This window comes from Macaca mulatta, chromosome 17, assembly GCF_049350105.2.
Source record: "Macaca mulatta isolate MMU2019108-1 chromosome 17, T2T-MMU8v2.0, whole genome shotgun sequence".
Lineage (NCBI taxonomy): Eukaryota > Metazoa > Chordata > Mammalia > Primates > Cercopithecidae > Macaca > Macaca mulatta.
In genome coordinates this window covers 107,802,330-107,824,677 of record NC_133422.1, presented here as the reverse complement: position 1 = coordinate 107,824,677, position 22,348 = coordinate 107,802,330, and the positions used below count along the sequence as shown (strand labels likewise).

General features: G+C 52.2%; 1 protein-coding gene across 6 annotated transcripts in view; it reads right to left on the bottom strand.

Moving 5' to 3' along the window:
• TFDP1 (transcription factor Dp-1) overlaps nucleotides 1-19,914 on the bottom strand; it is a 57,970-nt gene extending 38,056 nt beyond the window's left edge. For 2 of the 6 annotated variants that reach the window (XM_015121520.3, XM_077974117.1), the window contains exons 1-2: nucleotides 19,724-19,914; nucleotides 18,774-18,849 (exon numbers count right to left, since the gene is read on the bottom strand). In XM_015121520.3, the coding sequence (XP_014977006.1) occupies nucleotides 18,774-18,785 (12 nt within the window). In that variant the 5' untranslated portion in view covers nucleotides 18,786-18,849; nucleotides 19,724-19,914. Of the gene's footprint in view, nucleotides 1-18,773; nucleotides 18,850-19,192; nucleotides 19,448-19,723 lie in introns of those variants that run through there. The other 4 variants (XM_015121522.3, XM_028837391.2, XM_015121521.3 and 1 more) reach the window with 3 other exon arrangements.
• Nucleotides 19,915-22,348: the final 2,434 nt, after the last annotated feature.

The window sequence follows — 22,348 nt, the reverse complement described above, 5'->3', positions numbered from 1 at the left end:
GAAGCCACCAGCGAGCTGCCCTACACTGGGGTCCAAATGGCAAAGCACAAGAACACAACCCCACCAACAACCCACAAGGAGCGTGTTCCTATCAGCAGCCCACAAGGAGCGTGTTCTCACCAGCAGCCGGGCGAGTTAATCTGAAAGTGGTCCTGCCGGGACCAACTCAGGGCACCATAGGCCAGGGCCACCTGGGACAGGCTGGACAGGGGACCTGGGCTTCTAACAGGCACTGGGAGGCAACAGACGCTGCTGGTTCAAGATCCTAAGTCCAGACAGGACACGCTGGGTGACCGCCAGGCCCAGCCTTTCTCAGCTACAGAGGCCAACACCTCCCCACGTCCGGGAAGAGGACACGGTGCCACCACAGAGCAGGGATGCGGCAGAAAAGAACCTCGCGTCTGAAGAAGATCCGGGACAGTGTGAAGGCTCATCTCACGAACACGCTCTGAGTAAAAGCATCAAGTGGGAAGAGCAGGACAGGAGCTGCCGTGTCTGGAAATGGCAGGACAGGAGCCTCAGATCAAGCCTGCTACGGAAACAATTACAGAAGAAATGTGTTTACATAAAAATCCTAGAGGAAAACCTGGGCAGGCCGGGCGCGGTGGCTCAAGCCTGTAATCCCAGCACTTTGGGAGGCCGAGACGGGTGGATCACGAGGTCAGGAGATCAAGACCATCCTGGCTAACATGGTGAAACCCCATCTCTACTAAAAAATACAAAAAACTAGCCGGGCGAGGTGGCGGGCGCCTGTAGTCCCAGCTACTCAGGAGGCTGAGGCAGGAGAATGGCGTAAACCCGGGAGGTGGAGCTTGCAGTGAGCTGAGATCCGGCCACTGCACCCCAGCCTGGGCGACAGAGCAAGACTCCGTCTCAAAAAAAAAAAAAAAAAAAAAAAAAGAAAACCTGGGCAATACCATTCAGGACATAGGCATGGGAAAGGACTTCATGTCTAAAACACCAAAAGCAATGGCAACAAAAGCCAAAATTGACAAATGGGATCTAATTAAACTAAAGAGCTTCTGCACAGCAAAAGAAACTACCATCAGGGTCAACAGGCAACCTACAGAATGGGAGAAAATTTTTGCAATCTACTCATCTGACAAAGGGCTAATATCCAGAACCTACAAAGAACTCAAACAAATTTACAAGAAAAAAACAAACAACCCCATCGAAAAGTAGGCGAAGGATATGAACAGACACTTCTCAAAAGAAGACTTTTATGCAGCCAACAGACACATGAAAAAATGCTCATCATCACTCGCCATTAGAGAAATGCAAATCAAAACCACAATGAGATACCATCTCACACCAGTTAGAATGGCAATCATTAAAAAGTCAGGAAACAACAGGTGCTGGAGAGGATGTGGAGAAACAGGAACACTTTTACACTGTTGGTGGGATTGTAAACTAGTTCAACCATTGTGGACGACAGTGTGGCGATTCCTCAAGGATCTAGAACTAGAAATACCACTTGGCCCAGCCATCCCATTACTGGGTATATACCCAAAGGAGTATAAATCATGCTGCTATAAAGACACATGCACACGTATGTTTTTTGCGGCACTATTCACAATAGCAAAGACTTGGAACCAACCCAAATGTCCATCAATGATAGACTGGATTAAGCAAATGTGGCACATATACACCATGGAATACTATGCAGCCATAAAAAAGGATGAGTTCATGTCCTTTGTAGGGACATGGATGCAGCTGGAAACCATCATTCTCAGCAAACTATCACAAGAACAGAAAACCAAACACCGCATGTTCTCCCTCATAGGTGGGAACTGAACAATGCAATCACTTGGACACAGGAAAGGGAACATCACACACCGGGGCCTGTCGTGGGGTGGGGGGAGGGCGGAGGGACAGCATCAGGAGATATACCTAATGTAATGACGAGTTAATGGGTGTAGCACACCAACATGGCACATGTATACATACGTAACAAACCTGCATATTGTACACATGTACCCTAGAACTTAAAGTATAATAAAAAAATAAATTAATTAAAAAAAAAAAAGAAATGTGTTTAAATCCATTGAATCTGTCTAATGCAATCAGAGAACCCGTGACCAGGGCAGGCAGGGCCAGTGCTGAGGCCCCCCGGAAGAAGGCTCCAAGCAAAGCCCCCGTACTGGGGTTGGGACCCCCCAAGGGCCACACCTTGAGAAGAAAGACCTGGAAACTCAAAGAGCCAGACCCTCACCCAGCAGGAAGCCTAGACACCAAGACCCGAGGGATCCGTCGCCACCATCTGCGGCCCAGCTGCTGAGAAGGGCCCTGCACTTCCTCCACAGACTCTGATATAAATGCCCAACAGGCCACAGGACAAGAGGGCAAGTCGTGACCAAAAACCAAGAGCACGGGGCCAGACCCACAGGGATGGGGGTGAAATCACCAGAGAGCCAGACCCGCAGGGATGGGGGTGAAATCACCAGAGAGCCAGACCCACAGGGATGGGGGTGAAATCACTAGAGAGCCAGACCCACAGGGATGGGGGTGAAATCACCAGAGTAACTGATCAGACGCTCAAGAAATTAAAACTCAGGTTTGACCATTTTAGCAAAGAACTAAAACCTATAAAAGAAACCAAAAGAAAGTTCCAGAGCAGAAAATACAATAACTGCACATTAGACAGTGAGATCAACTATCCGGTTTGGAGCAGAGGTAGCATAAAAAACGTAAGAAGCAAACACGATGATGTTAAAAAGGCCAAAGAATTGTACCATTTGCACCCAAGGAAAGAGAAAAGGGCAGTGAAAGTCTCCTCATCAAAGGGAGCCATTTAAAAAAAAAAAATCAAGAGTGCCGCAGCCAGGGAGGACATGCCTGCAACATGCAGACCCGAGGCAGGACCACACCCAGAGCAGAGAAGCAGCCCTGCAAGTCAGAACAAAGAGACAGACAGCCCAACTCCTGCGCGTGGACTGGAGACGCCACTCCGCATCAAGACAAAGAGGCCCTTCTGCAGCCCGGGAGCAGACACACAGCACCCTCGGGCGCCAGGAATGCAGGTGGAGGCCACAGGCGCCCAGCACCCCAGGAGCCATCACGCCCTGCTGCCCAACAGCTGTGGGCACAGGAGCAAGCCCCCTTGGGTCTGCCCCCAGCTCAGCGACCCCACAGGGCCAAACCATGCAAATCCTCCACAGACACGCACAGACGTGCGCCAAAGACCATGCAAGATGTTCACAGCTATAGATGGTCATAACTACAACTGCCAAAAACAGGACACAGCGAACGTCCGTTTCTGAGAATGCATCTGCAGCGGTAGCGGTATCCTTAGCACAAGGCACTGCGGCTGGCGGCAGAGCTGACTTCTCACTGCTGGACTCCAGCACGGGAGGAGAATCATGGCAGGGGGACTGCCCTAGGCGCATGTGGGAGGCTCCTGGATGGCTGTGTTGCCATCTGGGCAGTGGTGACATAGTGTGTGTGATGTTTAAAATCCATTTAGCTGTATACTTCACATCTGTGTATTTTATAGTAGGTATGTTATCATTCTTTAGGTTTTCTTGCACTTTATATATTATTATTCACTGAGGTTTTTTTTTTTTTTTTTTTTTTGAGACAGAGTCTCACTCTGTCACCCAGGCTAGAGTACAGGGGCGCAATCTCAGCTCACTGCAACCTCCAACCTCAGAGTTCAAGCGATTCTCCTGCCTCAGCCTCCTGAGTAGCTGGGATTACAGGCGCCTGCCACCACATCTGGCTAATTTTTTGTATGTTTAGTAGACAGAGTTTCACCATCTTGGCCAGGCTGGTCTTCAACTCCTGACCTCGAGATCCACCCGCCTCGGCCTCCCAAAGCGCTGGGATTACAGGTGTGAGCCACCACGCCCAGCCTCACTAAAGTTTTTTTAAGTCATAAGAATGCTAGAAAATATCAAGCAGAGTAAAGAAAACATAAAAACAAAAGTAATGGGAGTTAAGCTGTGAGCATGCAAAGGCATAAGAATGATACAATGGACTTTGGGGACTTGGGGGAAAGGGTGGGAAGGGGGTGAGGAATAAAAGACTACAAATTGGGTTCAGTGTACACTGCTTGGGTGATGGGTGCACCAAAATCTCAAAAATCACCACTAAAGAACTTATTCATGTAACCAAATACCACCTGTTCTCCAAAAACCTATGGAAATAAAAAATAAAAATAGAAAAAAAATGAAAAAAATTAAGAAAAAAGTATACTAGAAAAAGCAGACCTTTATAAGCAATAATAACCAGTTAGAAAATACAATGGGTGGCCAGGCATGATGGCTCACACCTCTAATCCCAGCACTTTGGGAGGCCAAGACGGGCAGATCACGAGGTCAGGAGATCGAGACCATCTTGGCTAATACGGTGAAACCCCGTCTCTACTAAAAAATACAAAAAATTAGCCAGGCGTGGTGGCGGGCGCCTGTAGTACCAGCTACTCGGGAGGCTGAGGCAGGAGAATGGCATGAACCCAGGAGGCAGAGCTTGCAGTGAGCCGAGATAGCGCCACTGCACTCAAGCCTGGATGACAGAGCGAGACTGTTTCAAAAAAAAAGAAGAAAGAAAGAAAATACAATGGATAAAAACACTCATTGATAATAACAAATTTTAAAAACATATAACCCCTAAGATCAAATCTACATGCAAGGTATATATTTGCAAAACTAAAATTTTCACAAACATCCTAATTTTTCTGAAGGTAAAGAAAAACTTTACCGAAATGGAGACTCAAACTTTGTTCTTGGATAAGAATCAGAAGTTGATTAAAAGAAACACCTAATAGAAAAATACACAAGACACAAAGCTGTTAACAAACGTAAGACAAGACGTTCCAGCTATCCCAGTAGTGCTCTGAGAAGTGCAAACAAAAACGTGCACTCCTGGGCTGGCAGAGATGCCGTGGCTGGCAGCGCCCAGGTCCTCTGCCCAGTCCTCAATCCCTACCTGGGCAGCTGTACTTCCAAGAACCCATTAGGAGGGTACTTGGAAGCCTAACCCAGCCAGTGCATTTATCACACACCTGCTTAGATAAAGACAAAGTGCTGCAAGCAACCTAAATAAACATGTGAGCCATGTCTTAGTCCTTTCAGACTCCGCCACCAAACACCACAGCCTGCAGCCCTACGTGCGAGGGTTCTCTCTCACGGTCCTGGAGCCGTAGGTCCAAAGGTTCTCTCCCGCAGTCCTGGGTTCTCTCTCGCGGTCCTGGAGCCCTACATGGAAGGGTTCCGTCTCACAGTCCTGGGTTCCTTCTCTCATGGTCCTGGAGCCCTACATGCAAGGATTTTCTCTCACAGTCCTGGGTCCTGGGTTCTCTCTTGCAGTCCTGAGTTCTCTATTGCGGTCCTGGAGCCCTACGTGGGAAGGTTCTCTGTCATGGTCCCGGAGCCCTATGTGCAAGGATTCTCTCTCATGGTTCTGGGTTCTCTCTCACAATCCTGCAGCCCTACATGTGAGGGCTCTCTCTCACGGTCCTGGAGCCCTACGTGCAAGGGTTCTCTCTCACGGTCTTGGAGCCCCACATGCAAGGGTTCTCTCTCAGGGTACTGGGTTCTCTATCACGGTCCTGGAGCCCCACGTGCGAGGGTTCTCTCTCACGGTACTGGGTTCTCTCTCACGGTCCTGGAGCCCTACGTGCAAGGGTTCTCTCTCACGGTCTTGGAGCCCCACATGCAAGGGTTCTCTCTCACGGTACTGGGTTCTCTATCACGGTCCTGGAGCCCCACGTGTGAGGGTTCTCTCTCATGGTCCTGGAGCCCTACGGGCAAGGATTCTGTCTCACGGTTCTGGGTTCTCTCTTGCAGTCCTGGAGCCCTACGTGCAAGGATTCTCTCTCACGGCCCTGGTTTCTCTATCGCGGTCCTGGAGCCCTATGTGCAAAGCTTCTCTCTCATGGTCCGGAGCCCTACATGCAAGGATTTTCTCTCATGATTCTGGGTTCTCACTTGCAGTCCTGGAACCCTACATGTGAGGGTTCTCCCTTGCAGTCCTGGAGCCCTACGTGTGAGGGTTGTATCTTGTAGTCCCGGAGCCCTAAGCACAAGGATTCTCTCGCAGTCCTGAAGCCCTAAGTGCAAGGGTTCTCCCTCACGGTTCTGGAGTCCTACATACAAGGATTCTCTCTGGCAGTCCTGAAGCCCTAAGTACAAGGGTTCTCTTTCACAGTCCTGGGTTCTCTCTCGTGATCCTGGAGCCCTATCCTACCTGCAAGGGTTCTCTTTCACAGTCCTGGGTTCTCTCTCGTGATCCTGGAGCCCTATCCTACCTGCAAGGGTTCTCTCTCACAGTCCTGGGTTCTCTCTCACGGTCCTGGAGCCCTAAGTGCAAGGATTCTCTCTCGCAGTCCTGGAGGTGGAAGTGGGAGGTCAGGGCAGAGCCAGCTTCCAGGCTGTACCTACCACCTCCTCCTTGGGCCTCATAAGGCGGGAAAAGGGCAGGCTCGCCCTGGGGACTGGCTTATAAGGACGCTGATCCAATGGGCAGAGGGGCTACACCCTCGTGCCCTCAATCAATCCTAGTCACTCCCAAAGGCCCCAACACCGTTGAGGGTAAGGTTTTGAAGGATGAACACTCAGCCAGGGCAGCGCATCAACAGGGTGGAGTAAATGAGGGTGCATCGACGAGACCAGACTCCAGCAGCTGCGGAAAGGGGGCGAGGCTCCAATGCAAACAAACTTTCCAAATTTGAGACAACTTGAGAAATTTAAATGCTGCCCATGTGACAATAAGAGTGAATGACTATCTCTCAGAGACACATGTCAGAGTATTTAATAACTACTTAATAATCACCCTGGCCAGGCAGGGAGTCACCCAGGTCCGTGACAGGGATGAGGCAGCAGCACAATCTCTCTCTTTTGTGTGTGTCTGAAATGTTCCACAAACTTTTTAGAATTATCTCTGCTTATATTTACTGATGTGAAAAAAAAAGTAGGACAAACTGTTGAGTAAAAATTAGCAGTGAACAAAACGTGAGTTCATTTACTTAAAATTCCATACTGTACATGTGTGTTTCAACACACACATCTAGGTTATCCCCAAAAACAATCACCAAAAAGCCTTAACAGCAGAGCCCCCATGACTGTCATTTCAGATGGCTGCTTACTTTCTGATACCTTTCTGCACCACTGTTTTTAAATAATCTTTCCATTGTCATAACTAAACAAAGCAATAAAGCAATTTCATCCCCTAAATTAAGGGAAAAACCGCACGCCTAACGAGGTCCATCCAGAGGTGCTGAGCTGCAGGCGAAGGTGGGGCCCAATGTCACTCTAAGAAAGAGTCAGAGGAAGTTGGCATCCCCGAGCGGGCAGACGGACGGCAGCCAGAGCCACAGTGCAAGCCATGCAGGGGCAGAGAACGCCTCCTCCCGGCCCCACGCAACTTAAATGAAGAGGAAAGGGGGGTGCAGATTCCACCCAAGTGGGCAACACAAACCCCAGGTCCTCAGGGCACAGCCTGGAGCCACCAGGCAGGGAAGCTGAAGAGCAAGGAGGTAAGTTCACACACAACGCGAGTCACAGGAGGGGCAGGTTGGGGAGGTGGGGCTGTGCTTCAGGGGGCACCAGAACCTTCAGGAAACCAATGGATTCTGAAGCCCCAGCAAGCACAGAGGGTGGGGCCCATCCACTCGCGAGCAGACACCTGGAAGGCAGGAACCCAGCATCCCTCTCCCAGCAGAGGCTGCTCTAATCTATATGATCTATAATCAGACTTTCAGCCACCACGCTAAAGCCTGCTTTTCCAGCAGAAAAACAGCAAAAGATGCTCCTGTCTACAATAGGCACAAATGCAAAACCGCCTGGAAAACCCATACATGAGTTCCACAGCCGTTAAACAGGTGCTTGCATCCTGCCTCCGGCTGTCTTTGGGGCAGGCTGCACTGGGTCGTGCAGTATGAACCTGGCAGGCGAGGTTTTCCAGGGCTGGGGTGGTGGGGAGTAGAGGGACCAGACAGGGACTTGGCCAGGGACCAGCAAGTGGCTCCCAGCACAGTTGGATTCCACACTCTTGACAACGACTCACCTGAAATGTCAGCAGCTCCGCTCTCTTTTCTTATGAAGTCACTGCTGTGTTCAAACACCTCATGCCCGCAGCCCTCCCGGAAGCCGCAGCCTGCAGGAGAGGCCTGCTCCCTCGGAGACTCCACCTCTCCTGTATCTGGCCAACCGCCACCCCCTCAATCATTCTAAACAGTGTCCAGGGCAAGCCAGGGCCCCTCTGTGCAACACTGGGTCAGAGGCAGGGGCCACAGAGTCCCCAGCGTGCCTGGCTGCTGGCTCCTGAGCTCAGAGCCCTCACACTGGGCACGCGGCAATGGCCGTCCCTCCAGCTCTGATCAGACCAGTCCCTTGTGGCTGGGAGAAGGTCTGACCCCGAGCCCAGGCCTATGAGGTGCTCCTAATTTCGTCAAAGCCTTATGTTCACTCCTTTGCATCCACCCAAGTTCAGCCAGGACGGGGCCAGCAGCTGACGCCCTCCTTTCTCCCTCACTGCCCTGTTAGGGAGGGTGGCTGGCCACCCACATGGGATAGGCGAGCACACAGAGACCAGGAGTCCCCACCTGAGGTCCCAGGGCTAGCAAGGTCCAGCCGTGCAGGCCCCTGGAACCCCTGCCTCACACAGCTTCCTCCACAACACGTCACACAGGCCCGGTAGGAAAATGCTCCCCAGGGAAACGCAGCACACGCTGCCGGACAGCGCGACGGGGTCCAGGCCTGGGGCCTCAGGGAAGAGCCGCCCCGTAGCCCTCGACCAAGTATACTGCCAGCCTGTGGGAGGTGGAGACCATCTCCGTTCATCTGTTTACTTATCGTATCAGCTAACTTTAAAAGTAACAATATGTTCATCTAATTTCTCCTCTGGAAAAGTTTTTACATTAAACTCTTTTCTCTTTTAGAAAGAATTTAAATTTCCATTTTAACAAAAACCAAGTCATCCAAGGACAGAGTGAGCCACCGGCACTCTCAGAAACACTCCTCCAGGGTGGCCTGGGGTCAGCAGGGAGCAGCAACCCTGGCCAGACGGGGTGTCCGGAGGGCCCAGGACACCCACCCTGACCATGGGCAGGCACCAGAGCCACAGCAGACTCAGGTGCGGGGTTTGATGCCCACCCACAAGGAGGCACTGTCAGGCAAGCTCAGGACAGGTTGGGACGAGGGGATGCACAGCCTCCTCACCAGCAGCCTTTCTGTCTCAACAGTGAGCAAAAACGGGGCTCCAGGGAACCAATGCCCAAAAACACGAAGCATGGCTTCCAGGATCAGCATCCACGTGTGATAAATGCCACTGGAACCACGGCCTGGGATGGGACAGACACTGAGGACACGAATGGGCATCAACATCACCCTCGATGCTGACCACCTTCATCCCCTTCCACCCCAGAACAGGATTTGGTCCGGCCACTCCAATGGGAACTCCTTTTCCATTTGTTAGAGAAAAAAGAGGTTAAGTCCAGGCAAAAGTCATCGTGGCTAGCCGACTGCACCGCCGGCCTGCAGAGCTCCCAGACACGGAGCCCACAGACCAGAGTTTCCAGTTCTGTGGCTGCACACCCCCTGAGCTGTTGAATGTGTGACTCCTCCTCCCCAACCTGGCCGTGCTGGGGGAGGGGACACCCGGGGTCTCCCAAAGCGAGAGGAACCCCTCGTCCACAGACAGCTCAATTCGGGCTAGCTGGATGACGCTGAGGCAGACATCTGTCCTCCATGCTGCATCACTCCAGATAAGGCCTCTAAACTTAAAAACGACTCCGGGAGTCAAAGGATGCCCTAAAGCAGGAATGGCTTCCAAGAGTCAATAACTAGGTAAGAGGTATGACCTCAAACTCAGGCATGAAAACAAAGTCAGAGGCTGAACTCCCACCACGGTCATCTCCCTCTTCATCCTGCTTCCCTGCAAAATATAATTCGGATTCTATCAACAGTGGTGACACGAGATATTTTCATTCAAACCCTGATTTTTCTTAAAGGCAAAAGAAACAGCAGTCTAAAGTAAGTCCTATACAAATTACTCCGAGCCATTAATACTCTCGAGGAGGGGAAGTAAATGACTACACAGCAGCTAAAAAGCCTGACGGCACGTCTCAAAGACCAGCGTTTGTACTCGCAGACATACACGCACACAGGCAATTTCACCTCCAGCAGTTCATCCTAAAACTCATCCTGGATTTGTGCAAATTTGAGAAGATTTAACTGGAAACCACTAGAATCCCCAACCACAGGGCAGTGGGTAACTACTGAGGCACATGCATGCAGCAGGAAGAGCTCTCCTAAGTCCGCCACCTCTCCCATACAGCGCCAGGCCGAAAGGACTCTTTGGACAGATCTGCATGTGTCTCAGACTCAGCCTTGCTCATTCCAGACACCCCTTTACGCCAGCGGCTCTGTTATCAGCATCCTGGGAAAACTGCAAACAACCCCGGAGGCTGCACTCCGTGTCCTGAGATGTCTTTTACGTTCTCCACTCAATCTACAGAAATCAAAACCCGGAACGGTGCTGGGTGTGGCTCGAAGGGGTGGCCCCGTTCTCCAAGAAGAGGAGTTCAGTCCAGAGGCAAGAGATTTGGGGACCAGATGCACATTTGTTTGAATGTAAAATGAAGTGTTTAGGTACAGCATGTTTTAAAAATTATTTCCCAGGTTAATCCACGTTTTCAGTAACTGACCATCTACAACTCCCCAACGTACCAAATAAACGTATAGCTGCTAAAAACATGGTAGAAAAAAATAACTGACCAGAGAAAACACTGACAATATACTGAGGTAAAAAGATTAGAAACAGAAGGTACAGTACGTTCCCATCTTGGAAAAGCTGCTTTATCACACACAGCTAAATAGGAATCCAACAGGCATACGCTATAAAATCCTAACAGTTCAGCTCACATATGAACGTAACTTTTCTTCTTTTTGCTTTCCTAGAATTTTTTTAAATTTTCTGCAACTAAGATTACTCTTACAATCAGAAGAAATATTGCTCGAACTTTTTTTAGTAAGTCATATTCTTTTCTTGTGAAAAGTCTACTTAATGGATACTATTAAAAAGCAACTGCGACAGAAAAGCTCGCTGGTACAGCAACCGGCACAGGCAGGTCACTCAGTAACACAAGGATTCCATGTCCACTAGGAATGGGCGGCACCCACAGCCCAAGCCTGGGCACAGCTGAGGACCAGCGCACAGGACACCTGTCACCTGGGCACGGCTGAGGACCTGCGCACACCACATCAGTCACCTGGGCAGGGTGAGGACCCACACACACCACACCTGTCACCTGGGCATGGCTGAGGACCAGCGCACAGGACACCTGCCACCTGGGTAGGGTGAGGACCCGCGCACACCACACCTGTCACCAGGGAAGGGCTGAGAACCAGCACACAACACACCTGTCACCTGGGCACAGCTAAGGACCCGTGTACACACCTGTCACCTGGGCATGGCTGAGGACCAGCACACACCACACCTGTCACCAGGGAAGGGCTGAGGACCAGCGCACAGCATACCTGTCACCTGGGCATAGCTGAGGACCCACAGACACCACACCTGTCACCTGGGCACAGCTAAGGACCCATGTACACCACATCTGTCACCTGGACAAGGCTAAGGACCTGCACACACCACAACTGTCTCCTGGGCAGGGCTGAGGACCAGCACACACCACACCTGTCACCTGGGCAGGAGGGGAGGGCCAGGGACGCGTTGGCAATGCTGGATTCTGGGCTGATCCATTCGGGTTTCCGACCCTTTCCTGCTTCCCCATCCACTGGAGCAGATCACACTGCCTCTTTTCCTCAGACCCCAGTGACGCGATGTTATTGAATGGCACACCAGGGTGCACAAGGCAAGCACCTGTGTTAAAAGACACTGTATCTCAAAGCCACAGGGGACACACAAGGGTTTCATTCATCAGACCAGAATCTCTTAGACACTGGACCATGGAAAAACAGGATTTATGGCTGGGCGTGGTGGCTCACGCCTGTAATTCCAGCACTCTGGGAGGCCGAGGCAGGTGGATCACCCAAGGTCGGAAGTTCGAGATCAGCCTGACCAACATGGAGAAACCCCATCTCTACTAAAAATAAAAAAACTTAGCAGGGTATGGTGGCGCATGCCTGTAATCCCAGCTACTTGGGAGGCTGAGGTAGGAGAATCGCTTGAACCCAGGAGGCAGAGGTTGCGGTGAGCCAAGATCACGCCATTGCACTCCAGCCTGGGCAATAAGAGTGAAACTCCGTCTCAAAACAAAAAACAGGATTCACACAAAAGACTGACAGGAAGAGGCAGATACAACTCTTCATCCTTGAGTCTCAAAATGACCTGCAGCACATGTGAACAGAGCCCATGACCTGTGCAACAACTTAAAAGCCATAGTCTGCGTCTGCACAGGAGCCCAGAAGCAGAGTCAGGATGCTGTGGGAATCTCAGCCAGCTGGGAAAAAAGTGCAAAGGGTGGACGCTTTTCCAGGCCTGCACCACGCACAAAGATACAGACAGCAGTGCATGGCCAGTACCCGAACAACCAGAATCATCTGAGTAAGAAGACAACTGGGGGATGAGGGGTCATCTAATTCAGCCTCTAATTCAGCCAATGCTGACACCGCCCTTCCCCCTGCAGATCCATCCCCACGTGTGGTCTAAGCCACCCACTGCTGCTAGGCCTCCTCTCTGAGCAAAACTTGACAAATCTAGTCCCTTACGACAAACAGCAGAAAGCCACACTGTAAGTCAAGCTAAATATCAACTGCAAATCTGGATTTTCTCATTGTTCTACAACAAAATAGTTTTTAATGTAAATACCAAGAGTGAAAAGTTTTTAACATCCCCTGAAGAGCACCTAACAGTTCTACTACAAACTAAGCTGTGCACCAAAGGTGAGGTTTCTAATTCTTACACAATGAACTCCAGAGATTTTTTCCAAATACCAAAAGTAAAGAGCTAACAAAGAGCTGATTAAGATATTCTTTTTGGCCGGGCGCGGTGGCTCAAGCCTGTAATCTCAGCACTTTGGGAGGCCGAGACGGGTGGATCACGAGGTCAGGAGATCGAGACCATCCTGGATAACACGGTGAAACCCCGACTCTACTAAGAAATACAAAAAACTAGCCGGGCGAGGTGGCGGGCGCCTGTAGTCCCAGCTACTCGGGAGGCTGAGGCTGGAGAATGGCGTGAACCCGGGAGGCGGAGCTTGCAGTGAGCTGAGATCCGGCCACTGCACTCCAGCCTGGGCTACAGAGCGAGACTCCGTCTCAAAAAAAAAAAAAAAAAAAAAAGATATTCTTTTTATCTTTCGAATTTTATACCAGATGTTCCTATAATACCTCTTTCAAAGCACGTTTTAGGGGCAAAACTTTTCTTTTTTTTGAGATGAAGTCTTGCTCTTGTTGCCCAGGCTGGAGTGCAATGGTGGTGTCATCTCGGCTCACTGCAACCTCCGCCTCCCGGGTTCAAGTAATTCTCCTTCTCAGACTCCCGAGTAGCTGGGATTACAGGCGCCTACCACCACGCCTGGCTAATTTTTATATGTTTAGTAGAGACAGGGTTTTGCCACGTTGGCCAGACTGCTCTTGAACTCCTGACCTCAGATGATCTGCCCACCTCCTGGATTACAGGTGTGAGCCACCGCAACCGGCAGGGGCAAAACTTTTAATTAACCTATAATTTTCTAATTTTTAATACCTCTTCAGAATTAATCTAACCTCATCCTATGTAGGAAAAAAAATCCTGAAATATGAAAAGACTGTTGTAAAAACAAGCATGTCATCACAGATTTCTTCAATACTTAAACCTGAGGGGGCTAAACTGACAACCTTCTTAACCTCAAATGTAAAGTTGTTTCTTTATGAGGACAAAACAAGGCCTGAGTTGCTGAATCCTGTTCCCAGAACTCACTTCTTCAAACACTGAAGGAAACAGCAGTTTGTTGCTGCATCAGGTCCACCTCTTCAGGCCTGAACTTCATCGTCCAAGTCTGTAAAAGGACACCTGGTGGTAGACCCTTCGAGGAGCTCATTGGTCCCCTCTTGACATTAGCAGGGCCTCATGACAGCATCACTCAAAAGCCTCCATGGTGAGAGGCACACAGTTCTCTTTGGTCCCCAGCTCTCAATTTCAGGATTTCTCCATAAACTCACAGGACACAAACAGGCACCACAGAACGGCTTTCACAACCAAGGCAAGTGAATGCTGGGCAGTGATGTCCACAGCCACTTTCTCTGCACAGGCAGCTGACCAGGCCCGAGTCCCCGCCCAACCCAAGTTCAGATTCTCTGCATCTTTACCAAAAGCAGGAGGAGCTTGGAGAGACAAACAGGACCCCAGAAACAGCCCCACACTGGCTACACCCCAATGTCTTACAGCAAAAGCATCCCTGTAATGTCTGATGAATTCATCATCTGCCCGCCTTCCCACTTACAAACCTTCACGACACTGGACAATCGTGTGTGAGGGCAGGATCTTCCAAGGTCAAGAGGGGAGAGGCACAGCTCTGCCTGATCCCAAGGGTCGTGCTGCCTGGGCAGACAGGAAACTTGGCTGCAGGCCAAGATGCCAGTGCCAGGCTATACTCCCTCAGCCAAGGGCCCTGCCAGCCCAGCTCTAGAACAACTTGAGGCCCTGCAGCTGCAGTGACTCGTGACAAGGGCCTATCCGACTCTACAGGAGGCGCCAAAGTGTCTTCCAAGACTAAATCTGAAGACGGTTCTGAGCACCACCATTACCTGCCATGTGACCCCATAGATCCGCGGGTCACAGCCACCCTGCTCAGGAACGGGAGGACAGCCTCTCTGGGCCCTGAGGGGGAGGGCCTGAGACATTTCAAGGGCAGTTCAAAAACTCAAAGTCTGTATGGACCTCCCCGAGTGTCTCCAAACTTAAGACAGGACTGCACTTGAGGCTATCACAGACTGGGTGGGCCAGGCATGGAAACAGACAGTCCCCACAGCAAGGAAATCCTCCCCAAATTGCCAAGGGCAGCCCATAATCTTGATAATAAATTTCTGTAAGTGGCCCATGCTATGCCAGCACTCCTGCTGGGCAAGACCAGGCCTCAGGTTCCCGGCGCCAGCCAGGTGGCCATCTGACAGCTGACTCCTGTTCTCCACATTGTCCCACTCAACAGAGTATAAAGAGAAATATTCCATTAGAATTTACCATTTTAATTCAAATAAATAAAATAAAATAAAAAACAAGTCCCTGAGCAAGAGAGCAGAAACCTAATCCTTCTCACCATTTCTCCAGCTGGGCCCGCTCAAGGAACATCAAAGGCAGCCACCTTCCAGGCTGTTTCCTCCTTCTGTGACCCTATATCACCCACTCCAGCACCGCCACTCACTCTCCACCCACAATACCATCACCACACTCACTCTCTACCAGCTCCACCATCACCACTCACTCTCCACCTACAACACCATCACCACTCTCTCCACTCACAACACTACCAACACTCACTCTCCACCCACAACACCATAATCACACTCACTCTCTACCAACTCCACCATCACGACTCACTCTCCCTCCAATCTACAATCACCACTCACTCTCCACTCCACCCACTCCACCATCATCACCACTTATTCTCCCCCAGTCTACCACCATCACCACTCACTCTCCACCTACAACACCATCACCACTCACTCTCCACCCACTCCACCATCACCACTCACTCTCCACCCACTCCACCACCACCACACTCTCTCTCCCCCAACCTACCACCATCACCACTCACTCACCACCCATTCCGCCATCACCATCACTCTCTCTCTACCCACAACACCATCACCACTCACTCTCCTCCAGTCTACCACACTCACTCTCCATCCAATCTACCATCACCACTCACTCTCCACCTACAACACCATCACCACTCACTCTCCACCTACAACACCATCACTACTCTTCACCTACAACACCATCACCACTCACTCTTCACCTACAACACCATCACCACTCACTCTCTCCACCCACTCCAGCACCACCACACTCACTCTCCATCAAGTCCACCACCACTCACTCTGCACCTACTGTACCATCACTGATCACTCTCCTCACCACTCCTCAGTCATTTCCTACCCACTCTGCAAACTCTCAGAGTACCTCTCTCCTCCCTTCTGTGTAGCTCCTTGCCATACAGACCTTCACACTCACTGCCTCTCAACTGCTGTTCAAAGATGACACCCCCAGAGGACTGACTTCATCCTCTTCTTTCTGCCCCTAACTCACATGGAGCCATTTGTGGCCTTTTCCCACCTGCTTGTCTCCCTGTGCCCTACTTGAGGTTGGAAGCTCCCGAGTTGTTTTTCTCTTGTGTTCTCTCCAGAACTTTCCAGTCTCAGGTCTTGGGTGTCCTTGTTTCTTCTCCTCCATGGTGACTACCAGGGACTAGTTCCAGCTCCCTGCATCCTGTGGCACCTCATGGCCCTCTACAGAGGCCCCAGGGCTCTGAGAAGCTGGAGTGGCACAGCTTTCCCCTCGAATAAGGGCTTTTGGCACATACCTATGGTTTTACTGCAGTACCAGTGCTTTAAAAACCTAACTGGTGGGCTGGACACAGTGGCTCATGCCTGCAATCCCAGCACTTTGGGAGTCTGAGGTGGGCGGATCACCTGTGGTCAGGGGTTCAAGACCAGCCTGGCCAACATGGTGAAACCCAATGTCTACTAACAAAAAATTAGCTGGATGTGGTGGTGCGCCTGTAATCCCAGCTATTTGGGAGGCAGAGGAGGAGAATCGCTTGAACCCGGGAGGCTAAGGTCACAGTGAGCCGAGGTCACGCCATTGCACTCTAGCCTGGGCAACAAGAGCAAAACTGTCTCAAAAAAAAAAAAAAAAAAAAAAAAAACCCTAACTGGTGATCTATGTTCCCTTCTGCAAAAGCTGCCAACATTATCTTTTCAAAACTCAAATGTCACACCTCTACTTAAAAGAGTTAGCTAGGCTGGGCACTGTGGCTCACGCCTGTAAGGTGGGTGGATTGTTGAGGTCAGGAGTTCAAGACCAGCCTGACCAACGTGGTGAAACCCCATCTCTACTAATAACACAAAAAAATTTGCCAGGCATGGTGGCACACGCCTGTAATCCTAGCTTCCTGGGAGGCTGAGACGAGAGGATTGCTTAAATCCAGGAGGCAGAGGCTGCAGTGGGCCAAGATCGCGCCACTGCACTCCAGCTTGGGAGACAGCGCAAGACTCTGTCTCAAAAGAAAAAGAGCTAGAGAAAACATCAAATTCCTTGACTTGTCCACAATCTCCCTTTCCAGCCAGACCCAGCACTCCTGACCACTCCCAGACTTTGAGCAGGGAAGGCCTCACCAGCTGTAGAATCCTATTCTCCTCCCAGCGCCAGCCCCCAACTCAGATCATAACCCCTGAGCGCAAGGTAAGCCCCCAGGCCCTGTGCCTATGCAACCCCTGACAAATGCCGCGTCTCAAATGCCAAAACTGGATAGAGCATTTGGAGTCCCGCAGAGTCGGATCACCTTTCTGTATGCCCCCGACCCCCAGCCTCACACTACATGCTGTTCACATACAGTGCCAATGAAATCAAGGGGGAATGAATGAGGGCCCCGGTGACACCACCCATTATGTATCAAAGCGTGTTTAAGAACCATTTGAGGAAACCACACAGGAAACCACACAACACCAGAAGCGTGCTCTAACCGAGGCCCTGGGCCCAGCTCCTCACTGTGAGGAGACGTAATGAACACGGCTGCGCGCTGAGCACATGGCCACATCTGGCATTCTGAGTGCATGCACGCATGAGGTCAGGGCATGGTACGGACAAGCACAGTGGATAGGGTAAAAGTAGCCTCGCAGCACACCCAGATATGACTTCAAAAACCCACATTGGGTCCACCTGTGTGCTCATATGCCCTCTCTAAAGCACATCCCAGTGCTTGAAGCCAGGGACACCGTGTGACGTAGGTGGTCACAGGTCAGGGAGGGCAGACGCCCCACAAGGACTCACAGGGACCACTGAAACCTCTGCGTCGATGGAGAGGGTTCCACACTCCGGATGCATTTTCGCTACAGCTGTATCAACAACCCCTTTCACTCACAGTTACAGAGCAATGCGTGATGGGAAACACTAAGGAATCCAGCTTGCTTCAGTGACCAGCATTACCAAGCATAGTAAAGAACCACACGCCAATAAAATAGAGTACATTTCTGGCCTTAAAAGCCTCGATCCCCACACAAGTTTAAAAAATTATTCAAAATATTCTATAGTTTCATGACAAATACTAAGCAGGCTAAGTAGCATTTCTTACCAGATTTCATAAACCACCAAATCTCATCCTTCTGAGAAAAAAAAGTGGCCAAAACAATTGCTTAGCTCTTGGTCCACCCAAGTGGAATTAACTTCCTCTATAGAAAGACAGGTGCCAGCAGGTGGCTACAGTCTGAGACCTAAGCCTGGCCCCCGTCCAGGATCTTATGTGGAAGCCCCCAAGAAATGGAGGATTCGCTGCGGTGCTGCAACACCCTCCACCTCAATTTAATAAGGAGTTTATTCAAAATTAGCAATTAACACAGTCGGTAAAGATAAGGAGAAAGTCAGAAGGCACCACCCCATCACCACCCAACTGCACAGTGTGGTATCCAAGGCCACAACTTGGGGGTGGTGAGCGCAGTTTCAGAGATCAGATCCTTCCATCTTTCACCTTCATCCCGCTTCAGATGCTTTAAAAGTCTGAAAATAAACACTACTGTAGCTTATGCGTTGTCATTCTGAAATAAAGGCAGAAAACTACAAAGAATTTAGTGCGAGGCAAACATTCGTGTGCAGCATGAAGCAAACATACTTACATCTTTTGCCATGTTACCAGATCCGGGAAATAAATGCTACAAATGTTCACCTTCCCAGAGAAGAAAAATGATTTTTCTGGTAAAAAAAAAAAAAAGGAAGGAAAAACAATAAATAAGTAAGAATGAAAAAAGAAGTTGAAAAAATAACACATCTCAAAGGAAACGTGGACCTTCCTTCCCAAAGGCACCCTCCATCCTGAGAGCGGAGCTGGCCAAACCGACTCCCACACTGAGGATTTTAAGTCGCCTCGTCAGACGGAAATGTCCCCTGCGCAAAAGTGGCCGGCGGGCCCGCAGGGTCACCACCACGACCCCCAGGTCCCCGACGGCCCGCCCAGCGGCCGAGGGTGGGGCTGAGCCCCGGCAGCCAGGGCGCAGCGCCTCCCTCCCGCCGCTGCAGGGGGGGCCCCACCACCCACCTGGGCGCAGCCCCAGGGTCCCGGCGCAACGTGCAGGCTCGCGGCGTCCACCCCAGACCCCGGCGGCGCCCGCCTGGCTGACCGGTAACTCTGACAGGTGGGCTTCCGGGGTCCGCGCCGCGCGCCTGTCACTAGGCCTCGGGCCGCCTCCGCACGAGGCGCCTCCCGCGCGCGCCGGAACCGGGTCCCCGCGGGCCGCCGTGGGGCGGCATCCCCTCCCCCGCCCTGCGCGCTCCGGCCGACCCTGGCCCTGGCCCCACCTCCGGCGCGGGGCGCGGGCGCTGCTATCGGCCAGGAGGGCCAGGCCCGGGACCCCCGCCCCGCGGTCACCTGGGGAGCCCCCACCAGCGCCGAGCGCGCGGGGTCCCCGAGGCACAGGAGCGCGCGGGGCGCGGGAGGGCGCGGGAGACCGCGGGTCGGGGCCGCGCGGCGCCTACACGCGGCCGGGGCACAGGATGGGGTGGCCGGGGGTCCCGCCCGCACCCCCGGCCCCCGCCCGCGGCTCCCGCGGCATCCCCTGCCCGCCCGCACCTGGCTGCCCGGTCCGGCCGCGCGGGCGGGGACGCGGAAAGGGCGCGGTGCGGGGCGCGGGGCGGCGCAGGGAGGCGCGGGCGGGGGCCGGGCCGGGCGGTCCCGGCCGTGGCGGGGTCCCTGCCCTGGGCCGAGCGGCGCCGGGACGCGGGGCTCACCCTGGCCGAGCGTCGGGCCGGCGTGACGTGCGCGCGGCGCGGTGACGTGGGCGGCGGCGGGCCCCGCAGCGCGCCTGCGCGCCTTTTCGCGCCTTCGGCGCCCTCCTCCTCCTCTTCTGCAGCTCCTCGGTCTCCCGCTCCTCCCGCCAGTGCTGCGCGCCCTGGGAGGGCGGGGAGGGGCCGTGCGCGCGTGTCCGCGTGTGCGCGTGCGCGTGCGGAGATGGAACCGGGGCCTGCGCCGGGACGGGCAGTGAGCGCGCGCGGCGTGCGCTCGGAGGCCAAGGGGCCGCGTTTGTGCGCGTCTGTGACGGTGTGTCTGGAGAGAGAGGTGGCCGGCTGTGTGCAAGAGTGTGTGTGCACATGGGGGAGCGGGGTCGGCTATGTGCACGAGTGTGTGTGCACGTGGGGGAGCGGCGACTGGTGTGTGCACGTAGGGGAGCGAGTAGTGTGCGCACTAGTGTGTGTGCATGTGAGGGGGCGGGGACTGGTGTGTGCACTAGTGTGTGTGCACATGGGGCAGCAGGTGGGGGGCCGGGTGTGTCAGGATGTGTGTGCAGGGAGCAGAGAGTGCCGGCTGTGTGCATGTGTGTAGGGGGGAGCACGGACTAGTGTGTCCAGGAGTGTGTGTGCGAATAGCGGGGCCGGGTGTGTGCTTGAGCTCTCTCTCACAAAGGAGAGACAGCCAGCTGTGTGCGCGCCTGTATGCACGGAGGGAGGGGGCCGCTTGTGTGCACGAGTGTCTGTGCACATAAAGGGCCGACTGTGTGTGGGGCTGTGCATGTATGGAGAGCAGGTGTGTGCACAGACGTGTGTATGTGGACACACGGAAGAGAGGTGTGTGTGCGTGCGTGGCACAGAGGCCGCTGCCTCTGCTGGACCCGGTGACCTCCAAGCCCATGCCTGGCCTACCCCCAGATTACCAACAATTCTGGGTGTCCTCTGTGCCCACTGGACGCAGCCTGGCCCGGGACTCGGGAGGGAAAGCAGGGACAGGAAAACTCCAGAAACAGTTTCATTGCATGGTGAGCCTGGTGGTCCCCGAGTCCTGGAGACTCAGTCCACCCTGGACGGCCCCGCCGCTAGGGCCAGGCCCGAGCACCCCAGCCAAGGGCGGGCTAGGCCAGAGAAGAGTCCAAAGTTCAGGGCCACAGCTGGCGGCAGAGGCCGGTGCGCACCGAGCGTAAGTCTAGGAGGACTTGAGGAGCTGACCAAAGGCCTCTCTGCCTATGCAGGGTATTATTACATGACAGCCCGCTTTGCACATTTTATGCTGATTTTGGCCACTCCTGCTCCTCAGGCAAGGCCGCACGCCCTAAAGTTCTGGTCACCTGGCTTCAACTGCTTATAAATTAGCACCCGTTTCTTCTTTGAAGACTACCAGAAACGCTCACTTTCTGCGAGCTGGTTCACACAAATAGGTACTTAGACAACACTGATGTTCCTCAAATGGCCCTATCTTCCTAGCTCCGTTCCTTCTCTTTCACAGGAATTCTTTATGTGTTCCTAAATTTCAGTATTTGAGCCCTGATGGCAACAGTGACACCCTCCCGGCCTCTGGGGACTTCTCCCTGAGACCTGGGGGCTCCAGTTAGGAGGATACACACGTAGGGTACAAGATTGGGGTCTTAAACGTCTTCCCCACAAATTCAGGATTCTGATAAGCCAACGTTTATATAGTTGATAACTAATATTATTCAAAGAAATTTCTGCACAAAAATCACTGCACTGAGATACTCTGAACGCGCATGAGGCACTGCAGCAATGAACGCTCACGGGGCTCTGTGTGGCTTAGGAAAAGGGCAAAAAGTTACTCCCTTTTTCCTCTCCATAGCCACATGTTCCACAGAAAGCCTTCGTTTCTCTTAACAAAAGTCAACAGAATTCCCTCTAAAATGTTTGGTTGATGATCCAAATATTTTTAGCCACTGCCTTGTCTTGCAGTCTCTTGATTGGGTTGCTGAAATGCAAACTTCCTAAATAAGCCCATAACCCTAGGAATTTAAGCCATTGGCCTCCCTGTGTCTCCAGAGCCTGGGCTGTTTAGGAGACAAGGTTCTTTTAATGATGCACTCATTCAGGTGTTGACTTGCACCACATGCCAGAGGCGAAGTTCAGCCCTATGGTTGGGGCCAGATACTGTCTTGTTTTGTGCATGTAGGCACCAGATTCAGCTACCGTCCCAAATATTACATGGAAATGGCCTGTGCTTCGTTTTACTAGAAGTGAACGTGTCCTTCCCAGGAAAAGTCTTCATCTCCCAAAAGCTGTGTATGTGTCTGCTCCAGAGTCTCCAGTCATGGTACAAACTCTCCCTGCCAATTCCACACCCCCATTAAACTGTCCTCTTTTTCAGAGAGAGAGAATTTTCTAATCCTGTTTTAATTCTAAATCTGCTGATTACATATCCAGATTGTCTTTTGTTTCCCTCCTCGATGACATTGGTCTTTTCTCCAACCATCTCCTATTT